The sequence below is a fragment of the Penicillium pulvis genome, assembly GCF_028828015.1.
Source record: "Penicillium pulvis strain IBT 33274 chromosome Unknown contig_23_segment0_segment0, whole genome shotgun sequence".
Lineage (NCBI taxonomy): Eukaryota > Fungi > Ascomycota > Eurotiomycetes > Eurotiales > Aspergillaceae > Penicillium > Penicillium pulvis.
The window spans coordinates 4743165-4763412 of record NW_026643075.1 but is presented as its reverse complement, the minus strand read 5'-3'; the positions used below and the strand labels follow the sequence as shown (position 1 = coordinate 4763412).

The following is a 20248-nucleotide window of genomic DNA, read 5'->3' as shown; positions in this document are numbered from 1 at the left end:
CGAAAAGTGATGTGATCTCAGGGTAAAGAGCGTCATTCTCTCCCTAAATGAGGTGCTCTGATGTCGGGTAATTATTGCTTGACCTAAGCACGGCGTCGCAGGATCGTCATTCGTCACTCTGCTTCTTATGATGAATAAGCAATTGTTAAAGCATACTTCTGACAAGATTTGTCAGAGTACTCTGTGGCATATTTACCGTCTTTAAGTGTTGCCTATTTCGAGCGAACGCATAAACAACTTAGCCATACTATAGGTCGCTGCGACAATTGATTCATGGGTCATGAAATCAAGATGATGCATCAAATGAACAAGTTCGCGCACATAATCCAATACTATCTAATCAAATCCAGAGTCTCGTAGATTGTAGTCTCGGGATCCGTTTCTTGATTCCATGGCCATGAGGAACCACTACCACTACTAATAATATTGAGATTTAGAGATCTGTTTTAGAACCGCATCTCTTCATAGTAGTCTCTGGGTCAATCATGTTTAAATTGATATATCATGGCCCCTACTCGCATTCAACTTGCATTCCCAATAATTGCATCGAGTGACTGAAGCTTCAAGAGATACTTCGCGAAGGAAGCCCTAACCCTACATTCTCCCCACGAGCATGAAGCCAACGCTAAGCTAGTACTGACTGGGACACTCAGATCGAACCAAATAAGTTGGAAGAAGGCATAATGCGGGCTGCCAAGGCCCATGGTCAAGGGAACAAAAGTGAGCAAAACAGGACTACAAGAAAGTGACAAACATCATGGCGACTAGTGCGACGACACTCATATAGCGGTGATAGTCTTGCTGGAGCACTTTTCACTTGATGGTGACAGAATTTCTATTCCACTAGGCATGCTTTCGCAGATGAGCTATATTCGCTATAAAGCCTCATTTTCATTTCAAAGAACCGGTGTGATAGGAAAGAACCGCCAGAGTTGCCCACTAGCAAGCTGAATCCTCATCGCTCAAATAGTTGACGGGTGATCGAGAATCTTCCACCAATGTCCTTCCTGTTAGGCTACCAGATCGTTGAACGCTTGGATTAGGCTAAGGTCAGGGGACGAATTTAGATGAATGCATATAATGCCTCGCTATCTTGATTGGTGTGTAAAAACTGATGCCATCCGCACTTGCATGGCGAATATTTCGAAAGTGACTAATACGAACAAGCCAGGTTGTAACAAAGGAACACAATCAACACATCGCTGATTACCCATTCTGAATGGTATGAATCTAAATACCCTAGTTACAAATGCCTTGACATTAGTATCGCATCAAGTTTATGTTATGACACCATCATTTCTCTGAATCACGCGTGTGGTAACGGTTAATATTAGCCGAGCCTGTAGTTGAGACTTAAATAGTGGTATAGTTAGAAGAATGATAAAGAAAAGGAAACATACTCCCATATTTGTTTTCATATCAGTGATCGACTTTGGCCCTTTTGTTCAAATGGAGAACAGTTCTTCTCTAGCAGTTGCAGCACCTGCCGGAGCGCGGTCCATTGAGGAAGATACCTTCAAACAAGGGGGGTTTGTGAACCTAGCAGAAGCTGAGCCTGACCAGTCATCTCAGTCACTGTTTTCATTCTTTCGCCGACACCACACCAAGAATGACCCCGATGCCACCGCTACAGCTCGCAGCGTGTTCGATGATCCAGTGTTGGGAAAGTTCTACGCGCCGCATCCTGGATACGAGAATCTGCACCGCTTCGATCCACAGGTAAGATGGACATACGCCGAAGAAGCCCGGGTCAGGCGAAAGACCGACTGGAGAATTCTCCTCTGGATTCTAGTCATGTTCTTCGGTCTTAATCTCGACAGAGGTAATTTGGGAAATGCCGCTGCCGATAATCTACTTGACGATCTGAACTTGACAACCGACGACTATAACAACGCGCAAAACATGTACCGTATTGGATTCTTGATTGCGGAGATTCCATCCCAGATGATTGGGAAGAGACTTGGACCGGATCGGTGGATCCCTGTTCAAATCATCCTTTGGAGCCTAGCCTCAGGTGGACAATTCTTTATGCAGAATCGGGCTGGTTTCTTCGCTTGCCGCTTCTTACTCGGATTCTTTATGGGGGGTTCATCCCGGACTCCATTCTCTACCTGTCCTACTTCTACACAAAAACTGAAATGCCATTCCGGCTTGCATTGTTTTGGTTTACTGACTCCATATCCGGTGTCATTGCGTCTTTCATTGCGTATGGTGTATTGCACATGCGTGGTGTAGATGGGCGCGAAGGCTGGAGGTGGTTGTTTTTAATTGAGGCGCTCATTAGTCTTGTCATCGGGTTTCTGAGTTTCCTCTTCTTGGTACCCGGTCCAACGCAAACCAAGACATGGTGGAATCCAAAGGGGATTTTCAATGAGCGAGAGGAGTCCATCATTGTCAATCGCGTCCTACGCGACGATCCTTCCAAAGGCGATATGCATAATCGACAAGCACTTACCCTCGGTATGCTCTGGCAGAGTTTGAAGGACTTTGATCTATGGCCCATCTACGTTCTTGGAATCCTTTTCGAAATTCCCACGTCCCCTCCGAAGACATACCTTACCCTTTCGCTTACCGGCATCGGATTTACGACTTTCCAGACAACGCTCCTGTCAATCCCCGTGACTGTCTTCGCAGCGATAAATCTGCTATTGATTACTGAACTAAGTGTGCGCGTGAAACAAATTTCCCTTGTGGGACTCCTTGCCCAGCTATGGTCCCTTCCGCTCCTCATCGTCTTGTATACGTCAGCGGGAACACTGTCCAACTGGGGCCTATATGGTGTCACGTTTGTTCTGTTGGGCTGGCCTAATCCACAGGCTGCGCAAGTGGGATGGTGCTCCCGCTTGAGTAACTCCGTTCGAACCAGAGCTGTCAGTGCCGCTCTGTTTAACATAATGATCCAGCTTTCTGGGATCGCTTCTTCAAACATCTACCGATCCGACGATAAGCCCCTATATCGCCGAGGCAACAGCCAACTGATCGCAATCAATGTCGCTACTATTATAGCATACGCCCTTGCTAAGGTCTATTATGTTAGCAGGAACCGTTGGAAGAAGGCGCAGTGGGATAGAATGAACCAAGAAGAGAGGGCCGCCTATTTGGAGACTACTTCTGATGAGGGAAATAAGCGCCTAGACTTTTATTTTGATAGCTAGGATGGCTTTGATGGAGCGAACACGCAATCTGGCTTGAAAGAAGCCTTGGTATTTTGACCTCGTGCAGGAAACGAGCCTTGTTAAACTATGGAAGTATATCCACCTGGCCATTGCCAGATTCTGGCATATTTTAGCACATTGGCTCTAATTCATGAATCAAACTTAGCATTCAACTTTTTCACACTAAGTACGTACAGTATAATTTGAGGTGTTAAGCCCGGCAATAGACTAACTCCGGGAGACTTCAAGAAGCTCCCAAAATGACAGCACACGTTTCATTGATCATGAGCTAAATGCTGTGGCAGACCCCCGAGAGACAAAAACAACCTTCCAGTTAAAGTTGGATAGAATACGAATGGAGGTTAGCGTGAAAATGAATCTGGTAGAATCCATGGGTCGCGCTCCAATCTCCGTTCGTTTTCTGCCATATCTCCGGGCCTTAGCTCCGCTCGCTGTAACAACGTAAAGTCCATGATGCTCAAGAAACCTATAAATAAAAGCTTGATGTCCTTGAATGGCCCAGAGAACCAGCATTCAGTCCTTTCACTCTACTTGTGGCTCCTATCTTGATCAAAACTTACATTTCTAACCCTTGTGACTGCCTCATCATGTCGACCGAACCCATCAAGAACGTTGCAATTGTTGGTGTATGTGAACTTACATACTGAACGCCCCCAGTCCTAACACTCATACTAACTTGATACAGGCTACTGGTCGCATTGGCGGTGCATTCGCCAAGGCCCTAGCGGAGACCGGAAAGCACAACGTCACTGCCCTCGTACGAGAGGACAGCAAAGGCACGCTCCCCGAGGGAGTAGACGTCATCAGAGTCAACTACGATGATGAAGTCTCGATTGTAAATGCCCTCAAGGGCCAACAGTTCCTTGCTATCACCCTTGGGGTTCAGGCACCGAGCGACTTGCATGCGAAAATCGCCGCCGCTGCCGGAAAGGCTGGCGTCACTTATGTCATGCCCAACACCTTTGGATACCCAGTGGACTCTGCGAGTGCCACCGGTCCTTATGATAAGCTCGTCGTCGATCGAATTGGCGATGCCAATAACGGTGTGTCGTTGGCAGTCCCTTTTTGTTGTGGATTCTGGTACGAGTGGAGTCTGGCGACTGGTGAGCAGTGGTTCGGCTTCACGATCAAGGATCGCAAAGTCACCTTCTTCGATGACGGCAAGCGTACCGTCACGGTCAGCACGTGGGACCAGTGTGGTCGTGCATTCGCCGCTTTGTTCAGTCTGCCGGAGTCCGGGAGCAGCCCAAGCCTGACGGACTTCAAGAAGGGAGTCCATATCTACAGCTTCCAAGTCTCCCAGCGCGACATGTTGGATAGTCTGAACAGAGTACTTGGCACGGTGGACTCTGACTGGGAGATCAGATATGAGCCCATTTCCAAGCGCATCAAGGATGGTGCCGAAGAACTTGCCAATGGTGTCTTCACCGGTTTTGCAAAGATGCTGTACGGAAATGTATTTCGGGCGGACAATGACAAGAGTGACTATGCCTCTACACTCATGGTGGCGAACGAGGCTCTCGCACTGCCCAAGGAGGACCTTGATGAAGCCACAAAGCGGACCGTGGACATGGTAGAAGGAGGATGGAGCCCTTTTGAAAACATGGCTTGATTAGTGGATTGTCTCCATTGCTACCTGACTTGAAGGCAGAATTTCTTAGCATATGCTTCGGGTGCCCTATGGTTGCAGTAATTTGTTCGATTCGTGAAAGATTTGCCGTACTTTGATACCTACGTATACTTTGAATGAGAACTCATTTTATATACTTGAAGCTTTACTGTGCTCACCCAATCAAATACCCAAAGCTTTTGTGACCCCGTTGACCTGCTACCTAGGTATGTAGGCTTCAGACTAGCTTGTTAGGTAAACAAGCGGGTTAATTACAATAATCTCATCAATCAAAATCTTGATTCATGAGACTAGTCACGATTTTAGGAGTATATCGAGAAGGAATGTGGGAGAAGAAAGCCATATCTTTCAAAGTGTACAGTGCTAGAATACACTATGAACAGCTCTCCCCAAACCGATAATGTAGCTTTTAGGTAGCCTGCTCTTCAATATTATCACAATCACACATGGGCGGATAAGTATCAACCGGCCTGATGCTACTCTGATCTTCTGTCAAAGAATAAATAGAGCCTCGTCTTAAGCGAGGGCTCTTTTCTTCAACCATTGATGCGCTTCCCCATAGATCACGTCAGCCTCCCGTTTCAACCTACTCACCTCTGAGTAGCGTTTTCTGTTGGGATGAGTAAAGCCATGAGGGCATCCCAACGCAAGAGTCCATTTGTAGCCCCCCTTCTCAAACGGCTCTTCGTGGTCCTCCTTGCTCTCAAGTCCTGCTAGATAATGAATCATCTCTTGAGCTTCTAGTCGCAACATATCCCACTGCGCACCGACCATGTAAATATTCGGGGGAAGATCCTTTTTCTTTGCATAGTAGGGACTTAGCAGGGGATCACGTCTATCTTGGCCGACGGAGACATATCCCCAATCGAGCCACCAGGACGACTTTTCCAGACTATCCCTTGGTCCATCTTGACACGGCCTTGCATCTAACTTCTCATTTGGGGGCTGACCAAAGTCGAGAATGGGATAATAGGAGATGACCGCCTTGACAATTCCCTTGAAACCGGGTAATTGGGATACGGACAACGCGAGATTCCCACCGGCACTGAATCCACCCATAACAATGCGCGAGTGGTCAATAGGGAGAGTCACATCACTAAGTATCGCCTTAATAATACTAGCGAGATCGTACGTTGGAGTCGGAAACGGATGCAGTGGAGCCTTGCGGTAGTTTAAGCTTGCGACCATCATCCCTGTCCGCGCGGCCCAAGACGAGCAGAACTCATCATCAACGGTTGCATCGCAGAAAGCAAAGCCGCCGCCGTGGATGTCAATGTATAGCGCTAGATTCTGTCCACTTCTATACGTTGGCGGGATGAAAAAGCGGCATCCCAGACTCGGCCGGCAGGGATAGCATCTAACGAATTCAGGTCGTGACGCAGGTGTAGAATTGTAGATTCTGCGGAATGTGAAATAAAGAATTGCTAGGATTTTGAAAATGCAGAGGTGGATAAGACAATTCAAACGATGGATAGATGATAATCGGACTTTAGGCAGCGGCGGGAGGGGCTCCATTGTGGGAGTCGCACTGACGTGGAAGTGAAGTTTGTTTTGGCCTTGACCTGGGAATATGATACGTGTGATCACATGGTATAATCTTGATGCACTAGCCCCTGGTATAACCAGTGAGGCTTCCAGGTTGTCAGGCTGTGCTGTTTTCATGTCCATGGCATCGCTCTTTCGACCGGCCGGGTTGACCAATAAAATGAGTTGATTGTGGTCGAAATCAACGTTCTTCATACAGTCCCCGCGGCGGAGTTAATCATTACTCCGAAGGTCAAATTAGCAGAGAGAACTTTGCGATGTAGTTCGGGCCGTCCCAGGCAGCATAAATAAAGATTTATGCAAGTCTTGAATAAGAGACTATTGTATCATTATGAATTACATATTCATTACATGTCAGCCTGCTACAAGTAGTGGTACACAGTATACTAAGCTTTCCAGACTCCAACCCGTGTCCTTGTATCGCCCGTTGGAATCGAGGTCAGTTGTGTCGCAAACCGACCCACGGTCTCCTGTTCAGAATGGATCATCTCGGTTTCAACCGTGCGCATGGCGCGGATTTCCTGCATCAGGAGTTGGATGTATTCCACGATACCCTGAGCGATTCGGGTGAGAGCCGACTGCTCCAGGCGCTCAACCTCCCCAAAGCCCAAGATATCCAATGTCTGAAGCTGCCGCGCGCATAGCTCTAGCTTGGCCTGCAAGCCTTGTACTTCTTCCTTCCAAGTTCGGTCCAACGGGTCGATGAAATCGATCCCATCGAGAACTCTAGAGGTCTCGCGACGGCCCCGGATGTCCTCTGCACGGTCAAACCAGTCTTCAAACGTGGCGACAACACGAGCATAACGTCCGGTTGCGGTGCCGGTCAAATCCGATATTTCCTGCAAAACCTGAGACAGGATCTGAATTTGTTCTGGAAATCCTTGCTGTCCATTGTGGTCGCGACAGTTTTGTAACCAGGATTCCAGCGCTTGTACGTTGAGCTTGTATTGGCGCATCTTCTCGTCTTTTTGTGTAGACCGGTATTGGCCCGCGACGGCATCATACTTCATCCTTAATTGTGATTCCGATTCGGCTTTCCATTCGGCATGTCTTTCCAGGGCGCCTGAATGGAAGAGGCTTAACTGAAGCAACTCCGTCTGTAAAGCGGCAATGTCTGGCCAGGTCGTCGGAATGAGACCACTCGACGCAGGTGTCTCTCCTGGAGTAGGGGTGGGAGGCTTCATCGGCTTCTTCGGCGAATATTGCTGTTGATAGGTGGAAAAGCCTGAACGGGGTTTCGGAGCCGCATCTGGTTGGATTGGCTTTGTGTTTGGGGGGATAATCTGACTGCGGTGCCGCGCATGGCCTCTCGCAGTCGCCGTTGGATCGATTCTCACTGGTTGTCTCAGCGAAGAGGATCGAGCCGGACGAGGGGGCGGTGGCATCTCTGCCTTCTTTGGAGAAGGGGGTCTGGGGGTGGAGGATTGCGTCGGCGAGCGCATCGACGGTTTCCTTGGGGATGGCGGCGTAAAGGTAGGCGTCGTGGTCTTTGATGGGACTGAGACATTGCGAGTAGATGTTTTCAAAGTAACAGGGCGTATGAGACTCTGGCGACGAGCAGAAGCCGTGGCGCTCAGGGGTGTCGCCGTCGGGGTAGAACTTTGCTTTTCGCTTATCGGTCTCTTGGGTGATGTCTCTCGAGGCCGTCTCTCAGGCGGTGGGAGTCGGCTGGTCGCGCCATCGTCGCGCAGGGGGTTACTGCGCTGAGGCAGAAGCGTTCGAGCCCGATTGGAGATAACGGTATCTTTCGTGGTCTCGGTAGCTGTGGGACGGGCGGGTGCCTTGGCTCCGGGCGCGAGACGAGCGATGTGGGAGGTCTGCAGCAATTTAGCCATTGGCATGAAGCGGTATCCCAATCTGCCGGGTATTTACCTGACGGGGCTCTCGTAAGGAGGCCGAACGGGTTGGAATGGGCATGTTGATTCAAAGCCACATTGCGTGTCACTCCCTGATATGTCGGATTGCTTAGAAGGCCGGGTCGTGTCGATCCCCAAACAAACGGGAGTCGGAATCAACCGGTGGGTCAATGCGTTGACTCCAATACGACGACATCACTCCCCATCAAATCCTCCCACCAATCTAATCGTTCAATTGACACGGAGAATTCTTCCAGGGTTTCATGAGCGTTTCCATGTTCCGCACGGGATATATCACTGGAAAATCGATAGCTGAGCCACAACGAAGATCCTTAAGTAATCCACTATTGAAGTAAAGCAAACATCTATATTGGTTCCGCGGCTCACATGAGATATCCGATTTCCTTTTCTCCCCAGTTCCATGGATTCTCTCTAGATCGAGATCTGTAACTCCGTTACAGGACCATCGGAAGTGCGTCTCCAGCTAGATGACGTCGACCGCTGAATTACGAAATGGCAAGTCTTTGCGTTTTACCGAATCGGGCTAGGATCTACGCAAGCCCACGGCTTGAACGCACTCTATCGGCAGGCTAGTTGCCCCTCCTCTTCTCACCATTCGCTAGATCGCAGACAAGGTGCTAGCCGTGGTGCCCCCGTTGGGCGCCATGCGTTGTTTTTCGACCCGCCATGACAACACCGTGCAGAGGAGGATGGAGGTGAAGGAATAAATCGGGGATGAGTGAAATCATCGAAATCCCCGTATTCTATTCCAAACTCCGGGCATGGGTCAACACTATATGGTCAGATAAGCGGCGCCGATCAAACGTGGATTGTCAGAGATCACAAAGCTTTGATTAACGTTAGATAAGGATGACGCCAATGACTTTAGAAGAACTTGTGAACTTGTGACCAGGTGAATAAATTGTATGACATTCCCTGGAAAACCGGATTTCAATGGGTTATGGTTGTGGCTGCTCTAGTGGTATTTGGGGGTTTTACCGGATTAAACTACTGGGGCCCTAAAAAGGGATGCCCTCATGAGTAAACATAAAACCCCTTTCCGCTCCTCGTTTCTTTCCATCCAAACAAACCATCATGGATGCACCACTTGCAATCTCAACCGGTATGCCCGGTCCTACCGTCTCATCCCCCATCACCCTCGATATTGTCCGTTGCTCCCGCTGTCAACAATCTCTCAGCGTGGGGACCCAGTCTAGCGGCGCAGTACAGTTCGGCATGAACTCCTACTATTGTAATCGATGTGCTTCGAAGGTCGGATTTGTCCGGTGATGATCATTCCACGGACACGACTATAAACCGAACCTCAAACTCATCTGGAATGATATCAACCCAACTTTGGACTCTACCGAACCAACCACAACTGGCCTGTCTCCTCTACTGTTCACTATGAACAATGAATCCGATATTTTACGGTCGCCTTGATGACCTTCCATTTCGACTCGACCGGCTGACCCTCGTGGAAGGGCATGTGCGGAACACAGCCATTTCCGCGCACTCCGGTCGCAGACATTGATTTATTTCTCCGATCGAATGATCAATTTGTCCTGATATATCGTACACGAGCAACTCAACCATGCACTCCTTTAAAGTGCAGGTGCATGTATCTGGAAAAAGGGGGGGGGGAACGGGGAAGCAGGAGTCGAGGTCCTGGGAACCTCGGCATTGTGCTGTATCATATACTGCTGCATTGCATACATGTTGAAGCCTGGTATTTTGCATGCTGTTTCTGAGCGATCATTTGCGACATTTGCGACCTGTGAATTAGAGCGTAAAACATGATTTGAATTTCAAGTGCACATGCTCTAGACCCGAGACCTAGTTAATAAGGCCTACTAGCTTACTAGCTTACTAGAACTTAAGCGTTTAAGACCAGTTGACTCGAATTAGATGCATTTCCTGTTCAGGAAACGCCACACTTCACCATTCAGCCCAGTGCTCCACCCCTTCCAATGCTACTCTATGTTCCCAAGGTTCCCACGGTCGCGTGTTCAACATTCTGACTTCCATACCTGTCACTTGACCAAAACTTGAAAGAGTGAAAGATATACTTTATAGTGTCACACACTTGAACCCTTCGCCCTAACCTGTCCCTGAAGAGGGGTGCCTCAGATCGTCAGATCAGCACACGAAGCACCCATGTCGATCTCTCGGCGGATCCGCAGGCCTTGCGCCAAATTACGCCATCTCGGGCCCGACAAAGCGCGAGAAAAAAAAATAAAAATGAGCACTGGGAGAGCTGCAGTGTGACAGACCCTTGACCTCGCCACCAGGGGATGCCGTTGTCTTATCATCAGTAGGGCTTCCAGGCTCTGCAGAGCCGGAATGACGAGGAATTCATGTGGGGAATAGGGTCACCGTCAATAGACTGGACTCTACCCGCATCTTACAGCCAGCCACGATCATAGACCTGCAGGAACCTTCGGTGCTCCCGTAAACATATTGATTGGCGATCTTCATCCATTGGACACGGCCCGGATGGCGTGCATTTGTTGATTGCTCAGGTTAGGCAAAATCGGCCCCGTCGATCTTTGAATTTTCTTTCCTCGCGCTAAGGGTGTTCATCGGATCGGATCTGACTGATGACACCTGATCTCCACCTCGAGACGGGATTCCCTGCAAAAGTCAATGTGATTGATACGGTATGGCCCGCTCCGCCTTGAAGACTCCACCTTCATGAACCTTTGGATACATTGTCCGATCAGATCTAGCGGTGTAACTCCAAACATGCTAAGCGCTCCATCTAGTTGATCTTCTTGTGTTCCGTGCACTCCACGGGTGTGCGACTTCTAGCTTTCAACAATTAGTCATTGAACCGGCCTATAACAGACTAGGGCCACCCATCCAGGGAAATAGAAAAAGCAAGATGACAAGTGTATATTCCTGTTCCTGGGAACTCTTACCAGCGGGGTGGTACGGGAGGCATGATTTATTGCATTTGGCGGCCGGAAGGGAGCTGAGCTCGGGCTTCGTCGCTACAGAAATGACATATCGCAGCATCACAGTCAAGCGTTCTCCATACTTCCTGACTATTATTGGCTAGTGCTGCCTGCTGCAGCTCTGGGTCTCGCCTCCCGGCTTGTGCAGAATTCCCATTATTAGCAACGCTCCAATTTATTCACTAGTCGCTCCATGAATTATCCACGATGAGATTTCTCTGTGAAACATCCAAACACCTTTCCTTTTCTCTCCTCACATCGAGACTCATATAATAGTCGAACGATCCAGCTCGTGGACTGTATTCTTTCCGTGCATTGTTCACCTGCATTGACGTCGCAAAAGTTAGGTATGTCGAGTGCCTTGCGTATCCGTGCCCCAGAAACATTCGAATGTCTTGACTTCATGCTTGGTGATGTCGATACACATGAGACTCAATCAAGCTTGATTTACAACCAATTCCTGTTCACGATCATCGATCTCCAATGGTCTCAAGCTAATTGAGGGAAGCTACTTGCAGATACACAAGGCCATTATTCTAGTTTCAGCCCCGACCGAACCATCCTGGTCGGACACGAGATCGGCGGTTGCAACATCTACTATCGAAAATTAGTAGAGACAACTCTAGGCGCATCAATACCTCGACTACTCTTAATAATCGGTCAAACGAGCTGTCTCCATCCGAAATCAAAAAATCTGATATTCTGAGCTATATACAATGCCGTTCCTGGGCCGAGAGAAAGGACGCAGTCCGAGATCGCGCAGGTCAGACGATGAATTCGTCGTGTTTCTTCAGGGAGTAAGTCTCCCCCAATGTCTACATCAGCCGTTCCTGACTGGTTTCAGATTCCCGCGCACTGTCGCTGGCAAGAACTGAAAGACCTGGTGCGCCAAACGGCGCAACACATCCGACAGGCCGTGGTGTACGATGACAGCCATGGTTTCCCCACTGGACTGGGACAAATCATCGTCAAGAATGAAGATGAAGCGTGGCGGACTTATCGTAGGTGCCTCCAGGTTTATTCAAGTCTGGTGCGTGATACTGACCGATATGCAGACCGGTTATCAACCAACGGATGGGAAGGCCAAAGCTTGGTTGTTACGCTAGCGCGCACCAGTGCTCCTACGAAGCCCATTGCTGGCCCTACCAGGAGCCCACCAGCTGTGATACAGGCCTACATGTCCGGTCATTCAACCCCACCTCGGTCGGGTAGTATAGCCATGCCGCCATCGCCAATCTCGCCCGAGTAAGTTCTCAGGAACTGCAGATATTCTGCGCAAACATTAACATCTATTAGATCCGTCCAGTCGCCTAATACAACCTACTCATATCCATGTGACTTCGGACACATGATGAGCCCAATGCCAATGGGTCCGCAGCAATTCCTTCCCATGATGCCAGACCCCCACGCCCAGCCAATGCAATGCTTCCCGCCCTCGCCAATGATGCACTGCACTACATTTGACTCTCCAGCCTGGAACATGATGCCCATATACCCCATGTACCCAATGTCGCCTATCCAGCAACTCCCAGAGTCAACAACCATGGGCGAGTACTCCCCCGCGCACCCGCGCAAAGCCTGGACCAAGGACTCAACCATCACCCCGACAAGCGATCTCGCCCAACGAGCATTGTGCATCAAGAATCTTCCCACAATAACCACAGTCTCCGACCTCGAGAATCTGCTCCAGGGCGCCGGAAAGGTGGAACAGTGTAATGTGGTCGTAACCTCGGACGCGAAGTCGAATGAAGCGCAGACGCATGGGTCGGCGATTATGCACAGTGTCGAAGAGGCGAAGCGGGCTGTGACGATGTTCAACAATATGCTATTCATGGGCTCGCAGATTCGCGTGAAGATGGATACCAGACCTACCATCACACGTAGTGGAAGCTGGCATGGGTCTATGGGGCCTTCGGATCCAGATCTACTGGAACTCATCTCGAAGAAAATGGGGTCCAAGTCTGTCAAGGTTGGTGAGGAGAGTGTGGCCAAGAGTGTGGATCTTTGTAAGCCGCTTGTTGTCGATGGATCGGGCCAGAATCCGTCATTAGAGTTGTTGTCGACGTCGGCACCTACCTAGACTTGGGGATTGGTTGATCGGTTCGCTGCATGGATGGTATTGCTATGGGTGTAATCTATTATGTTGACTTATTGAATGGAGTTTGTTGGTTTCGATCTTGGTGGAGCTCGACATATCGTGACTACGTGTGGTCCTACGGAGATTGATGGATATCGAGTCCGCGTAGAGATCAAATCATTCAAAATCTCTTACGTTAATTAGCCACCTAATTTTTCACCATTGAACCCCTATATCGAGCTAGGTATATTGCGACAGCTTTGAAATCTTGGAAAATGTCAAGTATGTTAAGTGCAGCCCGGGTATGACCCTGCGCACCAACCTGCAGTTGAACCCGCTGGACAGCATTTGAAAGATGAAGCCCCTCTGCTCCAATCATTGGTCGCATTGTTTAGGTAAGAGTATTCGCAAACTGATTTGCTACAATCCATCGAAATTATTCGTGTTTCTTCCTTGAAAATTGTAGTTTCTAGATGTTTTTAGCTCTAATTGGAATATGAGAAACTCGAGGGTGGACGAATTGCCAAATGGCGCATTGATAGCCATGTGGAATATCCATCATTTGGAGATTGTCTTTATGTTGCTGAATAGTTTCGCCTAGAAGGGAAATGTTGTTTATTTCAGCTAAACTCTGTCTTGCGTGAGGGCGTTGGTGCTTGGGGATCAATGCTCGATAAACTTACAGCAACTGCCGCCGGGATCTACCGCATGTGCACCACTAACCTTAGCTTTGTTGCAAGGCTGGATGCCGAATTGTTAATGCATTCGTAGTAACTCGTCGATTCTCGGGAGGCGGGTTAACTCTATATTCGCTGCTTACTAGAAGCTCAACACATACACAAATAGCAAAAGAAAACAGTGACGAGTCTCAGAACCTTGAAAGCTGCCGATAAATAGGATATTGAATCATGTAGAATCATCATTTCATTGTCAAAACATTTCCTAAGACGTCGTGGTGATACAATTATCGTATCTCATGCCTCATCCGCTGCATAAACAGTAGCAAACGCACCAACGCCATAACCCAGAATCATAAAATCACAACAAAAATACAATGAAGTGCAAGAGACAGTCGAGTAATCATTTCGCATGGGTGACCATTTCGGCATATAGATCAGAGGGAATCCTCTGAACCAAGAGCACCGTCAGAGCGATGATCTCCTTGGCATTGAGAGGGGGAAGATTTCGAAGAATTTTGTTTGGACTATTCCACTTATTAGCTCCACCAGTCGGGTCGGGTATGCGGATTTCAGTACTCACTTATCACTTGCAAGAAGCGTATCTCGCATCCGGACTAACTGGGCCACAATACAAACGATGTTCAAGTGGGATCCATAGGCAAAGAGGAAATCCCAAAGATGAAGAACCTCAGGAAGGGGTGGTGTACAAGCACAGAGCGTGAGGACAGATGGGAAGGCATAAAGCTCTGCATACATTCCCTTGGAGAAGAGGTGGGCAGCAAGTTTAGGCTCCACAATCTCTAGGCATCTGTCAACCAATCGAAGACCCCTATGTACTCCATCCATAGCACCGCGAATATAGCCCGGGCATTCTTTAGTGACAAAGAAGTGGAATAGAGCAAAGGCTTCGACCTCGCTGCGGGCTGCATACAGAAAGGGGGCGCAGAGGACATTCATCCCTTGAACGTAGATTGCAGAGTCATTGACAGGCGGGCTATTCGCAGAGCCTGGATCTTCGGGTTCCTCGTCGATTCTCGGTGGCGTATTCACTAGAAGCTCCATCTCGCGTCTTCTGGAGGAAGGCCGAGACTTTCGTTTTGTTTTCGAGTCGTGCAGTTTCCATGCCACAGCATTCAGCAATCTAATCAAGCTGGCTTCGGTGACGCGGCGTTTAAACAAAGGATCGGTGGCTAGAGTGCGGAATGTGTCATTGCGGATTTTGGCGTATGCTGGGGATCGACCGCGGTGAATGAAGCCAAGGTATTCGTCGGTGGGAACAGGGGGAATTTCAAGCAGGACAAGCCATAGGTAGATCCGGTAAGGCGACTGCGATATAGTTAGACAAGCATTAGAGCAGTGAACAAGGATCTTACCATGCCATCTCCATCTGCATCCACTCTGCATGAAAGAATGAGTAACTTCAGTTCCTGTAGCCCTTCTCGACCTTGTCCATTCTGTGGCCCATCGCGTAAAAAGGTTTCCAATGGCGATCTCTTGATCCCTATTCCTGACCCAGTCTTCCGGGGTGGGCGTCGTGTTGGAACCGGCGCCGTCAGAGCTGCCATGCGAGCAGCTGCGTCACTATTAGATCGGGCTCGACGATGCGCAGGTGTTCGCACGGTAGCATTGTCGAGGGCTACAGCTGTTCCATTCTCAGCGTCGCGAGCCCCTGAAGACTGAGAGGATTGGGTTTGTGCAATTAAGGCGCTCGAGGTCGTTAGGACTTGATGCGATCGGATCTTCCGCAGCGTGCGCATGGTCCGCGGCGATGGCGGAGCCTCGGCAGGGCCATCGAAGGCCCAGGAAGCGTGACTGTGAGCCATTTTAAGGCTGTGAGTGCATTTGATAGGCACTACACGCACCGAGTGGCGGTTGTGTAACGGGCTGGGAAGGAAGTCAAGTTGCCGCGGTGGCTGGAGGTGATTTTCTGCCGTTGAAGAAATCTTGAGCGCACGCGTCAATACACCAATCAGCTACGTATTTGCTTAGATCTGAAACATTTCAATTCTCAATCTGATTGGTACATATTGCATGACCGATTTAAAATATAGATTCATAAACACGGGCTTGGCTAGAGCGCCCGCGCGAATACGGAGTATAGAAACCAAGTAAACACCGCCAACGCCCGCATTACGCATCATGCATTTCAAGCTGGAGCGGTGCCTGTCTCCCGCCTTCCATTGTTCCCATTGTCTCCTCCAACTATGCTGCGAACAAAGTCATGGTACTGGAAAACCTCGGCTCTCTTACCCATTCCACCAGATTTTGCGCCCCGACCTCCAAACGCGCGCCTCCCAGTAAACCCGCTGAGGACCTCATCAATCTGTCGCTCTGTCAATGGGACCCCGCCATCTTCTGGCGCCGTATGTAACAAGGCATCACGTAATTCTGCGACGTCAATCTGGCCGTTGTCATCATCGTCAAATGCTGCTAGGGCGTTGAGAAGTTCCTGGGATGAAGACATCGGGGACATTAACTGAGACAAGGTATTCAGAAAGGTCGCAAAGTTGATCTTTTGTTCAGCTCCGGGCGGGAAGAATCGCGAAAGGGTGGAGTGACTTGCGTCTTGACCTAGCAAAGAACATTGTGTCAGTGACTGCAGTTTGTCTTTGGTCGGATTTTGGGTTTTTCCAAAATACCTAAGTTTGTCAAAACATCAGCGACGTCATCTTTGTTGACCAGTCCATCGTTATCTCTATCAAGAACCTGAAATGCCTCCCGAATCTCCCTTAGCTGAGCTGGCGGTATTTTCGAGGAGGCATCCGTGTTCGCCAGCGCAATCCCACTCGATCTATCCGCAATTGGCGACGTATATCCTGGTGACTGTGCTCCCTTGGTGGGAGAAGGAGGAAGTTCACGAGTGAATTTTGGTTGCGGGATCGGTTCCGCCCGTGGGGAAACAGATTCCCTATCTTCCACAGTGTATGTCTGGTTCAACTTACTCGGCGACACCATCGGAGTGTACCCTCGGCTGGGGGAACTCCCTGGGGTCGCCGGGCGACTTGCTGAGGGCGGGGAGTTGGGCGTGGACGGTCGCCGAAAAGGCGATGCCCTCTGCCCACCAAAAGATAGCGGTGAAGGTTTGAAAGTTGGATTATTTGCCTTCAGTTTCATTAGCCAATATCCGTTATTTTGATTTTTCTTTGGGTCATACCATCGTTGATTGAATAGCTGTGATCTCAGTAGTGCGGAGATCGGAGTGACGAAAGTAAGTAAACAATGCCCCGGCAACATAGTCGGCCCGGTCAAGGCACGTGCGGAGCTGTGTATCAACACTCATAGAAGGAATTTCTTAAGGTTTGGAGCTCTCAACTTATTCTGATGGATCAGATGGATCGATTTGACTGATTAGATACACTATTCTCATCAATGTAAATCTTATTCGACCAGACTTCCTTGTAATTCGACATCATGTATACTGCAGCTGTTATCGCCTATCGCCCCCGCTGTGGAGATCCTCCGTTTTCTGAGCATCGACCCCTGAACCGTCGCTCGGGCCTGCAGTGATTGGCTTGCAGCACACACTTTTTCCGACTCCTTGATCAGTCACTTTTTTTCTCATTACCCTTGCAGTTCAGGCCTGCTTAGACCAGGCATGCCATTCAATCCCATCGCCTAGCCTGGAGCTCCTGTCTCAATTAATTGCCCCTCCGAAGATGGCCACAACGCTGCCGTATCGACCGTCAAACGACTCCCTGTCCACCTCTAATGCAAAGACCAATGGCCTTCCTCGACTTTCTCCTTCACCCTCATTTGTGGGCCGCTCGCCAAGCGGCTCCCAGATGTCCTTTCGACGCACATCAACCGAGAATTCGGCGGGGTATAAGCAGCGCCGATGCAAGTCACAATACCCGCTAGACTCGCCGGAGCGCCATGTGGAGTATATCCTGGTGGCGTCTTTCCACATTGATCGGGGTCCGATCATGGAGCATCAGTATCCGGCAGCGATCAGTGGTGACGAGAGCATGCTGGCAGAGCTAATGCTGCCCGACCAAACGCACGTGCGAAGCCAGGACTGGACAATTTTCTTCTTGCATAAGGACACTAGCGGTGAAGAAGAGGAAGAGACAGAGGATGGAAAGAAAAAGAAGAAACGCAAGTCAAAATATCATGCAAACGAGGAAGCCGCCCATCTTCAGGAAGAGCAGCCGGCCTCGGATGAGGACAGCAGTGACGACGAGGAGGGCGGAGAGGGTCCACCCTTGATGTATGTTCTGAACTTGGTAAATACCAAGCAGGATAATACAGTTCGGAGGTAGGTCAATTCATCCATGGAGCGGCATGCAGATACTGACAAAAACCCAGAGGTGCAGTGGTGAAGGCGATGGCTATTTGTACAAGGCATTCGTTTCTCCACATATACAAGGTACGTCTCCGGTACAATACTTCAAGCCCAAAACTGACATTTTTAGCCACTTCTACTCCTCGCGCTTGAAGACTACTTCAAATCACCCTATCCCGAGACCCTCGCTTCCCTGTACGATGCTGTTAACTCCATGGACCTCTCGTTAATGCCCAAAATGTCCCTCTTGGAACGCCACATCTTGCAGTCCAGCAACACAAAAGAAATGTTTATTGAGAAGTTTGAGCAAATGGTTCGCCAGCGGGAAGAGGAGGAGATGGAAAATGGAGATGTTCCCCCTTCGCCAAAGAAAATGAGTCGATACGTCCTCCCCCGAGATACCCACGAGTTCGAGTCGAAAGTGGTCTATAACGACATACCCATCCCTGTTAAAATTCCTACAGTCATTTGGCCCGAGACAGTGGGTGACTTCTCCCTCGTCAAGCTCATCCAGACTTTCGCCGGGCCTCATGCTACGTCTCCTCAACCTTTCCCGAGCCATCCTCACTTGACCACCAGTGGCCCGCTCACCCATCCGATTATTGTCCTCGTCAATGCAATTCTTACCCAGAAACGGGTGGTCTTCCTGGGACACAACCGCCCGTCAGGGGAAGTAGCCGAAGCAGTCCTGGCAGCCTGCGCACTTGCGTCTGGTGGAGTTCTGAGGGGATTCACCCGCCATGCCTTCCCTTATACTGACCTCACCAAGATTGATGATCTTCTCAATGTTCCCGGTTTTATTGCTGGTGTTACAAACCCGACTTTTGCGAATCACCCAGAATGGTGGGATGTGCTATGCGACTTACCAACGGGCAGAATGAAGATTTCCAGTCACGTTGAGCCTGCTCCTGTAACAGAGGGTCTCCTGTTTTTCCAACAACAGAATTCTCTTTTGCCTAACCAGGCTTCCAATGCCAATCATGATCCCACCGGAGACACTTTGTTCATGGAGGATATCTTGCGCAGCATCAGCCAACGTCATGGTGAGAATGCAATCCGGGCGAAGTGGTGTGCCTACATCATGAAATTTGTCCGAGTCTCTGCGGCCTTCGAGGAAGCTGTCTATGGAGCTTCTAATCTCTATATCATTGGCCCTGGCGAGGAGCTTTCCCCCGACAGTCCTACGGGCCAACAAACAGATGCCTTGGACCCATCATCCCTTCGGGGTCACGGATATGTATGGCAGGATGAAGTTGCTAAGCAACGTGAGCTTTCAGCATCTGTATCCCGAATCGAGGGCTGGCGAAATACCCGGTCATATTATTCTTATATTCAGGACATCGCAGCCAAGTACTGGCCTGCGCGCCCTATTCAGCGGCCTGACTTGAATCATCACCACGACCGACTACGGTCTTTGAAACTATCTCATGCGGAAGCCGGTGCTATCTACCTTGCCCTTGCTCATGCAGTAAAGGACTATGCTGGCATTTGTCAACTGCTAGCAGCTGCCCCGGAGAACCAGGCTGGCCTGTTCTACCTCAGCATGGGTCTTTTCCATCCGGATCAGGTTGTACGTGAGGCAACATGCGATTTACTGGAACGTATTGGAGCACACCCAGCTGGGCGACATTTCTGGTCTCATCTCAGCCGATTCGCAAAGCTGGGTTATTTCCGCGTGAAGCGGGACCGTGATGCCGCACAAAGTCCTATCTCTGGCCCCGTCTCCGGTGCTGGCTCTCCTACAAGCAACAGCGGTACTAGCTTTGGCGGTGAGCCACAGAGTCTTGTCGGCGTTGCTCTTGGAGACAGCTTTAAACGCCAGAGTTGAACATATAGATTTGATTTACTTCATTTGAGCGATTCTTCGTTATTTATGCCTTGCGCATATATCTTCCTGCTTTCACTGACGACGATAAGAGCTATGTCTTTGCTTCTGAACATGATCTTCATTGCATATTGCCTGTTCATACTTCCTTCTGGCGCTTGGCCGCTTGCTGTCGCTCTGGACATACATTACTGGTGTCAAATGGGAATCAATACCAGGT

The 20248-nt window shown here is 49.5% G+C and overlaps 9 protein-coding genes across 9 annotated transcripts; 5 read left to right on the top strand and 4 right to left on the bottom strand.

Moving 5' to 3' along the window:
• Nucleotides 1–1449: 1449 nt before the first annotated feature.
• N7503_006067 (putative MFS transporter) lies at nt 1450–3155 on the top strand (the record flags this gene model as incomplete). The annotated part of the gene is made up of 2 exons (XM_057065614.1): nt 1450–2014; nt 2035–3155. 2 exons carry the CDS (start codon nt 1450–1452, stop codon nt 3153–3155), a joined length of 1686 nt encoding a protein of 561 aa, XP_056923357.1.
• Nucleotides 3156–3763: 608 nt separating this feature from the next.
• Nucleotides 3764–4788, top strand: N7503_006066 (uncharacterized protein; the record flags this gene model as incomplete). Its single annotated transcript, XM_057065613.1, has 2 exons — nt 3764–3802; nt 3862–4788. 2 exons carry the CDS (start codon nt 3764–3766, stop codon nt 4786–4788), a joined length of 966 nt encoding a protein of 321 aa, XP_056923356.1.
• Nucleotides 4789–5322: 534 nt separating this feature from the next.
• On the bottom strand, nt 5323–6321 carry N7503_006065 (uncharacterized protein; the record flags this gene model as incomplete). Its single annotated transcript, XM_057065612.1, has 1 exon — nt 5323–6321. One exon carries the CDS (start codon nt 6319–6321, stop codon nt 5323–5325), a length of 999 nt encoding a protein of 332 aa, XP_056923355.1.
• A 416-nt stretch (nt 6322–6737) lies between these two features.
• Nucleotides 6738–8268, bottom strand: N7503_006064 (uncharacterized protein; the record flags this gene model as incomplete). The annotated part of the gene is made up of 2 exons (XM_057065611.1): nt 6738–8168; nt 8224–8268. 2 exons carry the CDS (start codon nt 8266–8268, stop codon nt 6738–6740), a joined length of 1476 nt encoding a protein of 491 aa, XP_056923354.1.
• Nucleotides 8269–9302: 1034 nt separating this feature from the next.
• On the top strand, nt 9303–9497 carry N7503_006063 (uncharacterized protein; the record flags this gene model as incomplete). Its single annotated transcript, XM_057065610.1, has 1 exon — nt 9303–9497. One exon carries the CDS (start codon nt 9303–9305, stop codon nt 9495–9497), a length of 195 nt encoding a protein of 64 aa, XP_056923353.1.
• Nucleotides 9498–11880: 2383 nt separating this feature from the next.
• N7503_006062 (RNA-binding protein) lies at nt 11881–13244 on the top strand (the record flags this gene model as incomplete). Its single annotated transcript, XM_057065609.1, has 4 exons — nt 11881–11961; nt 12009–12165; nt 12220–12409; nt 12461–13244. 4 exons carry the CDS (start codon nt 11881–11883, stop codon nt 13242–13244), a joined length of 1212 nt encoding a protein of 403 aa, XP_056923352.1.
• Nucleotides 13245–14321: 1077 nt separating this feature from the next.
• Nucleotides 14322–15744, bottom strand: N7503_006061 (uncharacterized protein; the record flags this gene model as incomplete). Its single annotated transcript, XM_057065608.1, has 3 exons — nt 14322–14445; nt 14502–15247; nt 15295–15744. 3 exons carry the CDS (start codon nt 15742–15744, stop codon nt 14322–14324), a joined length of 1320 nt encoding a protein of 439 aa, XP_056923351.1.
• Nucleotides 15745–16067: 323 nt separating this feature from the next.
• Nucleotides 16068–17201, bottom strand: N7503_006060 (uncharacterized protein; the record flags this gene model as incomplete). Its single annotated transcript, XM_057065607.1, has 3 exons — nt 16068–16492; nt 16561–17023; nt 17076–17201. 3 exons carry the CDS (start codon nt 17199–17201, stop codon nt 16068–16070), a joined length of 1014 nt encoding a protein of 337 aa, XP_056923350.1.
• A 376-nt stretch (nt 17202–17577) lies between these two features.
• On the top strand, nt 17578–20031 carry N7503_006059 (AFI1/MesA family protein; the record flags this gene model as incomplete). The annotated part of the gene is made up of 3 exons (XM_057065606.1): nt 17578–18176; nt 18227–18287; nt 18334–20031. 3 exons carry the CDS (start codon nt 17578–17580, stop codon nt 20029–20031), a joined length of 2358 nt encoding a protein of 785 aa, XP_056923349.1.
• Nucleotides 20032–20248: the final 217 nt, after the last annotated feature.